General features: G+C 39.7%; 1 protein-coding gene and 1 non-coding gene across 2 annotated transcripts; both read left to right on the top strand.

Moving 5' to 3' along the window:
* Positions 1-1,190: 1,190 nt before the first annotated feature.
* LOC116396855 (guanylin-like) lies at positions 1,191-3,859 on the top strand. The gene is made up of 3 exons (XM_031871771.1): positions 1,191-1,296; positions 1,594-1,780; positions 3,446-3,859. The coding sequence occupies exons 1-3, from the start codon at positions 1,225-1,227 to the stop codon at positions 3,514-3,516; spliced, it is 330 nt and encodes a 109-aa protein (XP_031727631.1). The 5' UTR covers positions 1,191-1,224; the 3' UTR covers positions 3,517-3,859.
* Positions 3,860-5,872: 2,013 nt separating this feature from the next.
* Positions 5,873-5,944, top strand: trnap-agg (transfer RNA proline (anticodon AGG)). The gene has a single exon. It is a non-coding gene; the product is annotated as a tRNA-Pro (tRNA).
* The last annotated feature ends 4,570 nt before the right edge of the window (positions 5,945-10,514 follow it).

Genomic DNA, 10,514 nt, shown 5'->3' with positions numbered 1-10,514 from the left:
CCTTCATAAGAGTTATATAATGTGTAATCAATAGAAATATTTTAGTCTTTATGGCTTTTCAAAATAATACTTACTAGTTACTTCATAGGTTTTCATTAACAGCCATTGTTTGTGTGTGTGTGTGTGCGTGACAGTGAGGGACATTTCTTTATCATATAGAGAGTATTGTGATCCAACAAGTCCCAAAATATACTTGAAAGTTAAAGGTCAGATATTATATAGGTTATTTATTCATATTTTGGTGGTCCAGTGGATCTTTGCATGCTTTTTTTCTTTTATGTCATCCATTGCCATAACGGTTCATTTCATCTCCTGTCTCTTGAGCTAGTTGCAGACAGTTTGGCCCAAAATACGAAACAAGCAAAGTCTGTCTCAAAGCTATAAAAACAATAAATACACAAGGAATCGGAAGCCTTGACTTCCTCTTTTATCTCAGCAGAGTAAAACAGAGTCTCTGAGTTCACAGAGTGATGATACAGACTGTGACTCACAATGACGTCACACGTTTGGCTCTTATCTGTTGTCCGACTGAGGTAAAGGGCAGCTCCTTCTCACCAAAGTTAACCGAAACATCTAACTCCTTAATTCGTTCATTTCAAACATTTGGAATAAGGGAGTCAGTGTGTGATATCATTTGAATTGGTGATACTGACTGTTTGAGCATTTCACGGGTTTATTAAATGTTTGCATTAAGGTGTGTTTTTCCCGACACATAAAAATGCCATTTGTTTCTTGAAAGCGTCCTAATTTGCAACTATCACAGCCATGCAAACAAGTGACCTCGATGGGACAGCTTTGTACATATATGGCTGCTTCCTTATCAGACAGCTCTGTGACAAATATCTGTGGGAGAGAGACAAGGGGTGAGATTTATTAGGTGGCCCTGAGGCATCGTATGCGTTAGTGTGACACCCAAAGTCAATAGCAACATATTGCGCTGACGGAGTAATCGCCAGAAATAGAGGTTATAAACAAATTTAGAGGATAGTGGTTATAAACTAAAAAAGAGGATCCAAAGTGCTTGCAGTGCGCAAACCTTTGGTTTATCTTTGTCTGGTAAGTTCTCCCCCCCCCCTACCTTTACTAACCTCACCCTGCCAGTTGTTTGTGTTAATAAATCACTCACTAACCTGTCCTGACGCCTTTATAAGAGGCAGAGCCGACGCACAGCGACCACAGAAGAAACTCTCCTCTACACTGAGAGGCGCCTTGCATCATCTGAAAATGAGAGTGCTCAGCGTCGTCCTTGTTGTGCTGCTGTGTGTGTGCAGAGGAGCTCTGGGTGTGCAGGTTAAAGTGAGTATCACTTGTTCTTTGAAATGCTGTTGACAATTTTTTTTCCTGTTTCTCTGTCTTTTCACTCTGTTGTTTTTAGTATTTTCTAAATGCATCTTAGGAATAGCAGTAGTTGACCCCAAGGGGACCTTTTTTGAATGTTGGAAAAATGTTGCCGGGCTGATCTGAGGATGTGTTTTACCTCATAGAACTCCATCTTAACACCAGATATTCTGTCTAGTCATGTTTTCTTTTACTATCCAGTCCTCTCTACATTCCCATGACAAGACTCCACACACTCTCTTTCTCACCCACCAGGTTGGAGACAGGAGCTTCCCCTTGAAGGCAGTGAAGCAGCTGGAGGAGCTGATGGATTTAGACAGCAGCGTTAGCCCTCACCTCGCCAAGACGAGCGTTGTAGCCGTTTGCACTAACCCCGTCCTGCCGCAGGTCTTTCGGCCAGTGTGTCAAGGGAAAGGAGCAGGCGTGGTGTTCTCCAAACTAGGTAAGGCTGAGCCAAACAAACAAACAACATAATGAAAGATGTGTGTAGGACATCAGGTTCACTTTGACATAATACACATTTGGTGTAATACAGACTTTTTACGACACAAAGACAACGTGTGTTATCGATTTTAAATAATAGCAGCCATTATATTGAAGGAACATATCACCAAGGTCATTGATTTGTTTTTCTTAATAGATTTTGGAAACCATTGGAGCTATATGGCAGAGAGGAATCAGCTATATCTGACTTACAATACTTGTCAATTATTTTTCAGTTTTGTTTTTTAATGGGATTTGCTGACAATAATAATAATAATATAATATCACCAAACATTTCCTCTAACTAAGAGGCTGCATCGACTGTAGGAGCTGGTTAGCTTGGCTTAGCATGTAGACTGGAAACTGTGAGCCTGTTAGCCTCAAAGTTGGAGTTCCTAAACTAGAAGTCACATAACAATTGAAGCTGACATTGTAAATGGTACACCATCAACTTAAAGGCAGCATTTGCTTCTATTTAATTACATAATGCATACTATCATATGGTGAACCTGTTCTGCATGTAGATCGATGTCAGAATCTGTCGCCAACGTAATTAATAACTAGCTGGTTACGGTAAACAGCCTCTAAAAGTTATTTAGGAAAACAGTAAAAAGGCCGATGGAGGTTGCACTGCTGAGAGTTAATAAATAAACATGTGTTTGTCATGGTGGTTTCTGGTTACATTGGGTGTGTTTCACTCGGAACACTTGGAGGTCGGAACTTGGAAATTTCAACTGAGAAAATCCTCGACCTCCAAGTTGCCTGAAAAGCAGCATAAAAGTCATCAAGAAAGCAAATAAGCATACTTCCCAAAATATTTCTTTACTAACCAAACTGCTCCACTGGGCTACCTGCTCAGTCAACACACTGTCACTCCCAACTTCAAACCGTGACGCTCTACGTGCCCCTCCGCTTCACAGGAAGTTAGGTTAAGGCACCAAAACTAGTTAGGTTCAGCGAAAGAGCGTAGCTGACGTTAACTTGACTAGCGTGTCACACGACTAACGGCCGACGTGACAGAATGACAACATTTACTTTTCGTTTCGCATGGGACACTAACAGCAGCCTCCTTGACGACAGTCCAGTGTTTGTTTGACCGCCCCCCCGCCCTCTGTCTGGTGTGGACTATGTGGATCTTTGTAATACGACAGTCGCTCTGACCTTCTCATGATGTGGCTGTTGGGTTCGCAATAGAGTTAGTAAAAATCATCCAGTAAACAATCTCAAACTTGTGCTCAGAAACCCTGTTTAATCAACAGCTGTGTTACTCAGACACACGCTCGCTCTCAGACTTGAGACTACAGACACTGACGGCAGGCGCAGGCTTCCACTAGTTCGCTTGCATGGATTCCTCGGTTTCACTGTTCACACATGGTATTATGCACATCCTGCAACTGGTGCATCATAAAGTGGCTCTGGAATGATAACGCCCGACAAGAGGCCGACGACAGGCTGTTCAAATAGTCTTGGGGGGCCATTAGAGCTCATCAGACACAGACTGCACACGGATCTCATCATCAATATTAGCAGCATTTCATTGGACTTAAAAAGCTGGCCCTTGGGTGGTACAAAAAGCACATTTTAGGTCAGATGAATATCGATGTTGATATATTTTTCTTTCCAGTGTCAATCATCACGTCTTTGGATCCTTGTGAAATATGTGCCAACCCCTCCTGCTTTGGGTGTCTGGACTGAGGCCTGCCATCTGCTAGACGCACAAGCACATCGATTGAGAGCCTCTGGGGTCGTCGTCCGCCGGAGTTCATGCAAATTTATATGTGTAGAAGATTGGCAAAACAAGTCCTGTCACCTAGCAACCAAGCCCGACGGGTCTCAAGGCTCGGTGGTCAAAGTAATACATTTTTCTATACATAAAACTATGTTGTTTGTCTTTTTTTTAAATATGTTTTGGTAAATTCTTTGGGCTACATAGTACCTTGTCAGTAAAGTGTCAAAGCAGAAGTTCTGTGGTGTTTGGATATTACTCTGTTGTCTTCAACTTGCTTTCATGTTGAACTTTTAATTTTTTGAGTCTGATGCCGCTTCTTGACAATAAAAAATGTGTATTCTTTGCATCCTTGAAAGCAGTTTTTACTTGTAGTTTCAACAAGACAGTGATGCTCACAAACTCAGTGTCTTACCTTTACACACACACACACACACACACACACACACACACACACACACACACAGAGGGACAATGCTGTTTCAAACTGAATGGAGAAAAAAAATAAAGGCCATTAAATTGAGTCACTAAAGTGAGTGAGAATGGAAACTGTTGATTCCACTTTTAAAATCTAAGATTTACTATTCAGCTGATGAATCACTCAATTCACACACTGGGTTGCAAAACTGATAACTGTCTGTGTACATTCTCTCTTGCTGTGGTTTCAGACATCCTTCTTTATTTTTTCTACCAAAAAGTACTACTATTGCAAAATAAACATTTGAGACAATGTCCGATGGATTGTCTCAGTAACCACCATCACGCAGCTCTGGTTTCCGTGTAGGAAATCTTCTCCCACATGTTCCAATAAAATGTCTTCTGGCAGCAGGAGAGCCAACTAGAGCAGCTAGTTTATGGAACAGCAATCGGGAATGTGCCCTACTGACACCAGGAATCAATGGCTATGGCATCAGTTCCTAACCCCTGCTTCTCAGCCATCAGGTGGCAGACCTGCCCTGCTGCCTGCATTCTGGTCCCACTGATCTATAAACCCTAAAATGTGGGTTTATTATCATTATCATTATTAGTATTAGTACTAGTAGTAGTAGTAGTAGTAAGACCATCCACAAAAAAAACATTAATCTCAAAATGAGAAGATATGATTCATGCCTGATTTATATGCTAATTTCCATCTGCAGTCCCTGGGCATACACACAGAACAATTGGCAGACACTAAATACATTCATTTATATGCAAAACCATTACGTAGACCAATCCACAAGCATCGACATATAAATACCAGCACATGTAGTGTAACAAAAAAAAAATGCAATTCATTACAGTTCAAAAACTGAACTACGGTGAAATTAATGTCGACATGGCTGGTTGCTCAATGTCAATTTTTTTTGCACCATGAGAAAAAGATCCAAAGATTAATGGATCAATCAGTACACTAAAGGGATCAGCCTCAACAAACGCTTAATCCTTAGTGGCTGACTGGTTCCCCTCCATGATGTGCATTTAAATAATTACAAATAATGCTGGGCCTTTTTATTTACTGTGGTAGTGACTCACACAAACAATTGTAAAAATGAATGGCAATCCACATACGGAAAGTGACAACTTCAGAAAAATGTACTGTAGTTTGGTTCAACCTATTTCTTATTTTAAATTGGTTTGGGGGATGAAAAAAATACACAGAAGTATGTTCATGGCTACACTCTTTTCACAGTGTTTCACAGACACAAGCAAAAAGACAATAGGCCTGGTTAAAATAATCCTTGAAATAAAATAAAAAGAACAAAACAGAATAAGCACAATACCAGTAAAATAAAATGGTAAAACAATTATTTGTTTCGAAAAAAAATTAAATTTTCTAAACTGAGAAACCGTAAGAGAGAGAGACACGTCTGCCAACAGGAGTTAAACGAAAGCGGAAGTAGCTGGGAGTGACACCTCTTGCCTCAGCCTCTTCCTCACAGCATATGTCGACCTCTGGCGGTTGTTAAGCGAAGTCACAACAACGTCAACGTTCCAGAAATAATGGACTCTTCCACCTCTTCTCACGAGGAGGAACACATACACATTTACCAGGTCAATTTTTTTCTGTTTTTTAAGAGAAAAACAAAACACAAAACACGAAGCGTAAGTCTGCTGAAACATGTTTTATATGCTTGGTAAATGTTACGTTTGAAGCGATCCTTTATTTCTTTGAAATGTGAACAAACTATTGGAATATCGCTGTTTCAATGTGGTCTGTACTTCACAGACAGTTTGGACGTCTCGTAGATCGTCATGATCTACCTGCACGGTAGGCTACCGGTGTTACTTGTAATAGAAACAAATTGTCTACAAATTTGCAACATGTGCTCTTCTGCACCATCTGGCTCGTTGGTCTAGGGGTATGATTCTCGCTTAGGGTGCGAGAGGTCCCGGGTTCAAATCCCGGACGAGCCCTCAGTTTTGAGTAAACCAAGAACTTTTCTTTTTCTTCTAAGGGAAAGCTATTGGTTCATGGTTGGCAAAAAGATACATGGTAGGCTACAAATGCTCTGCTAAAACATACACATGTAAAGAATAAAAGACGGTAAATGGAATACAAACACACACACACACACACACATATATCTAACAGTTTGTTCCTGCTCTTCATTGAAGCTATTATGATTACCATGAATTAAACATTCAAACCCCAGACCAAAGACATGCATTATTCCATCAAATGAAAAATATTGAGGATGTCCTGCTATTATTTTAGACATATTTCCCCAAAATTGAACCTGACAGATGAAAACTGAAACTTTGTCATCTTGATCGGAAAATAAACGTCTGGCGGTTGGATCAGTGTTTAGCTACACAACATTGGTTTGTGCAGACTGACCTCACTGATTTATCTTTTACAACTGCCTGATGACGTAACATAATTGCAATGATTTTAATTTATATTGTACCTTTCATACACAAAATACAGCTGAAATTAGGCGACTTTAGACGTACAACTGTAAATGAAAGAAAAAGATTGAAACAACAGTTAAAACTTTAAAATACATCCAAAAAGATACAATAAACAATAAACAAATGACACGGGTTCTGATATGAAATGCTAATGGTTTGTTTAATCAACAACAATTATGATAGTAAATGAAGTCTTTTATCAAGCAAAAATGCAAAATATTCGCTGTTTCCAGCCTCTCAAATGAGAGGATTTCCACATTTCTGACATTTTATCTAAGAGATCATTAAGCAGTAGATCGAAAAAACATTAAACAGATCTGTTCATAATGAAAGTAATTATTTGTTGCTGCCCTAAAATGACTTGGTGGAAAACAAATAAGTACATGTAAAGTACTTACAGTTTTTAGGTAAAACTGTATATTGTCGTACTTTCAGAAGAAAATATTATAATTTTTATACATTTGTTTGACAGTTATATTCTTTGCAGATTCAAATTTTCTAATACAAATCACAAGCTCTGCCTTTGAAATATGATGCATTGCATGAATTAGCACTAGATAAAGTAGTCAAAATAGCTACAGCATTAAAATCTCCCTTAAACCCTGAATATCAATAATGCAGTATAACTTGTATAACACTATGACACTTGTCCCTCTTTAACAATGAGTACTAATGATGTCTTGGTACATTTTGCTGGTAATACTCATGTACTTCTGTCCATTGTTCTCCTTCCTCTCAATTCCCACCAGAGGGCACAATTTACTAAACTTTCTTTTCTACATTCAGCAGACTTCATAGCATGTTGGGTATAACCTCTGCATACATCTATTATCCTTATGCAATATTAGAGTAAACAATAAATCAGGTTACAAATATTACTGCAGTTATCTGTGTCCATTATGCTTCTCGTTGTACATGTCCTGACGATGTCCTGGCACCTTTTTCATATTGTCTTAAATATGAAGGGAAACCACCCCCCCCCCCCCCCCAATCCCTTATTTGGTTCTACTACTTATACTGTTCAGGGCCAAGCTGCTGGAGTATCCCAGTCTGCACTTCGAGAGAAGTTTGATGACAGTCCATGTTCGGGCCAACAAGCGTTTAGACGGAAAACCACATTCACGTCGAAGATTTAGAGTTGCCCTCTCACTTAACGTGGGAGAACATGTAAAGTATGTAAGGCCCGGCCGGGTTCAAACCCACAGACTTTATGTTGTAAGACTATCAGGGAAACCAAGTGAAAACATCTGTCTGTTGACTTTGAAGTCTTTACGCTCATCCAACACATTCTCACTCTCAACTCGTCGAGAGGCTCAGTCAGTGGCCACGTGCCTCAAACTATATGACGCTCTAGGAGCCCCTAGCGTCGGTCTTGGACCTGTCAGGGACGGCATTTCAGTTTGTCGTGTCCACAGGAAACGTACAGTTTCCGCTCGGGCTGCAGTTTTTGATTATTACGGTAATCGACTATTCTACCGATACCTCCATTGATTAATCGGACAGTAAATACTTTGGCTTTATTATTAAAGAGCAAAAGTAAATATACAAAGAAGAAAAAAAAGTCAGGTCTCAAATTGCATTCATTAATATTGTCTGTCAAAACTAAACCCATTTAGTGCATTTAATTACATTCTGGGTTTTAAATAAAACATTTTCTAAAATTCATACAAATAAAGAAAAAAAATGACTTTAACAGAGGTACACGTCTTATGGGCTACTCCTGTAAAGGTACTGTAGCTTTAACTGATCGAACTGATGATGTGTTTGAATTCAAAATCCAATCCACAAATTACATTTATCCAAACGAATAACTGTTTTGGGATCGCTATCAACAGCTATCAACAGCTATCAACCTGCGCTCCATTGACAGCGCCACTACAAGCCACCGCCCCCGTCCACACCAACACCGGGCGCGGGGAGGATTGAACAAAGCTTTATTCCTACGATTTTTACATTGATGATTGTTAGTAATCAAGTTACTTGACGAATTGAGGCTTACTTATGCAACAAAGTACTTGGTTAAGCTTACGAAAAAAATAACTACGTAAAATAACTAAATTTGTTAGGTAACTGGCGTTAGCTAAGTCCTTAAAACTAAAGTAAGGTAAAAAAAAAACCTCAATGTTGACTTGTCATATGGGACACAAACAGCTGTCTCTTGGGTGAAAGTCCTGTTTGTACGTCTCATGGACCAGAAGGTGGTGATGTTGTTTTTTGCCAAAAACTGAAGATTGCAATAATGATAATTATAGTAATGATTGGTTCTCCAGCTGGTTATCCGCTCGTGTTGGCTCCAGGGAAGAGACGAAGAGTCCCGTTGTAGCGTTAGTAGGCTAAATTCAGAATCCAGCAGCAAAAGTGAACATCCCGCTGCATGGCGACATGCATAGCTCAGTGTTCAGCATCCTGAAGCCCCGCCCCCCACTGCTGCACAGTGTCCCGTTTGCTTGTTTATTCAAAGGTTATAATTACTGAACACGTCACTTGTCCAAATTGCAAGGCACTCCTGCCAAGTGTGAAGTAGATCGGAAGAACAGTACAGACAGACAGATTCCTTTCTTTATAGTTTCTAGAAGCGACCAGTTAGACATCATCGAATCCACATTGAAATTGCAAACCTCAAATACATAGTAAATCAATGCCACCTTTGTTCTCTGGGAGCGTACCCCCCTCTTTAAAGATTCATCCAAAGGAAAGTTTTGCAGCGGAACCACCGACCCAGTCTGGAGGAGGACGTTTGTGTCCTGAATAATAATCACAGCCAACTGACAAAGTCTGCTATCGGATCCATCTGACTGGCTGTGTTGGAAATGTTAACTGGCGTGAAGGCTGTTTATTTGCGAGAGCATCAGCAAATCTTCAGAAAGACTTTTGCTCCCAACTGTCCCCAGCTATAACAAAACACAATGCAGACACCTCTCCTTGATGTACGGGGACATGTAATGAATAACATCAGTAAAAGGTGAGAAAGTGACAGTTACAGCTAAAGATGAAAAAAAGAAAAGATTACATCATAGGAAATAGGGTTCGTTTTTTAAACCAAATTCTGTGTCTCTGTGTGTGTGTGTGTGTGTGTGTGTGTGTGTGAGAGAGAGAGAGAGAGTGTATCTGTGAATTAATAAATATGAATGACACAAAATCTAACTGGCTCATAGCACTTTGCCCTTTTGTTCCCTGTTTGAATAAGAATATGTACACATACCAGGTCCTCCTTGCTTTGGACACAAATTGTCTTAAAGTTAGAAATTGAACCCATGTCATCTAAACAACGTGTCAGGTCAACCGGCAGGACGGATGAACACACTTCCCCCTGTCAATTATTGGTATGAGCAACCTTTGAACCTTTGTTGCGTTTCACAGCCTTATCACAAGAAAAAGGAAACAAAAGCAATCCGTGCACAATGGAAGCCATGCCACTGCAAACAGTTGCTCTCGTCTCATGCAGGGTTCACAACAAGCAAAGATTTTCTTCCCAGAACAGGATGTGGCTGGAAGGACATCTGAGACGATAGAAGAACACAAAGTGAGACAGAGAGAGCTGTTTTGTGTTTGACTTTAGTTGAACCAACCAGTAAGAAAAATAAGCAGCAGTATCTCACTGTCTTTCCATCTCTCTCTTTATATGTTGCATTTCTTTCTTTCTTTTTGAGCCACATTTCCTAGATGGGGTAACAATCACCTCACTGATCCTACTGTCATTTAAATCACGTCCGCAGCAATTTAACTTTTATGTAAAAATGGAGCAAGTAAAAAAAAGTGACAAAAATATTTGAACGTCACAAACACAAATGCCTATTCGGGAACCAATGTGATGACAGAAAAAAGTTAAAGCCATCAGGGGAGCAAGACCCCATAAAAGCTCATCAAATGGGCTGTTTTAATGCCCTTAGATACTGGTTTTCTCTTTTGAGCTGTATAGAGTACATTGGTTTTATTTTGGTAAATTAGCATCATTACAAGTATGCTGAATTAGCTATAAACTACAAATTTAGCACCAGAATCTGACCATGTCACTTATCTTTTAGAAAATGAAAATAGAAACAAGTGTCTTTTTCTTCTTTATATATTTGCT

The sequence above is a fragment of the Anarrhichthys ocellatus genome, unplaced genomic scaffold (genome assembly GCF_004355925.1).
Source record: "Anarrhichthys ocellatus isolate YVR2014 unplaced genomic scaffold, GSC_Weel_1.0 scaffold60, whole genome shotgun sequence".
In the NCBI taxonomy this organism is placed as follows: Eukaryota; Metazoa; Chordata; class Actinopteri; order Perciformes; family Anarhichadidae; genus Anarrhichthys; species Anarrhichthys ocellatus.
Note: the sequence above shows the minus strand (reverse complement) of the source record. Positions and strands in the feature narration are given on the sequence as shown.

What these genes read in the sequence shown, in the direction of transcription:
- LOC116396855 (XM_031871771.1), top strand. Translation starts at nt 1,225, where the DNA reads ATGAGAGTGCTCAGCGTCGTCCTTGTTGTGCTGCTGTGTGTGTGCAGA. An exon ending in CTCTGGGTGTGCAGGTTAAA is followed by an intron (nt 1,297 to 1,593) that starts GTGAGTATCACT and finishes CTCACCCACCAG; the next exon opens with GTTGGAGACAGGAGCTTCCC. An exon ending in CGTGGTGTTCTCCAAACTAG is followed by an intron (nt 1,781 to 3,445) that starts GTAAGGCTGAGC and finishes TTTTCTTTCCAG; the next exon opens with TGTCAATCATCACGTCTTTG.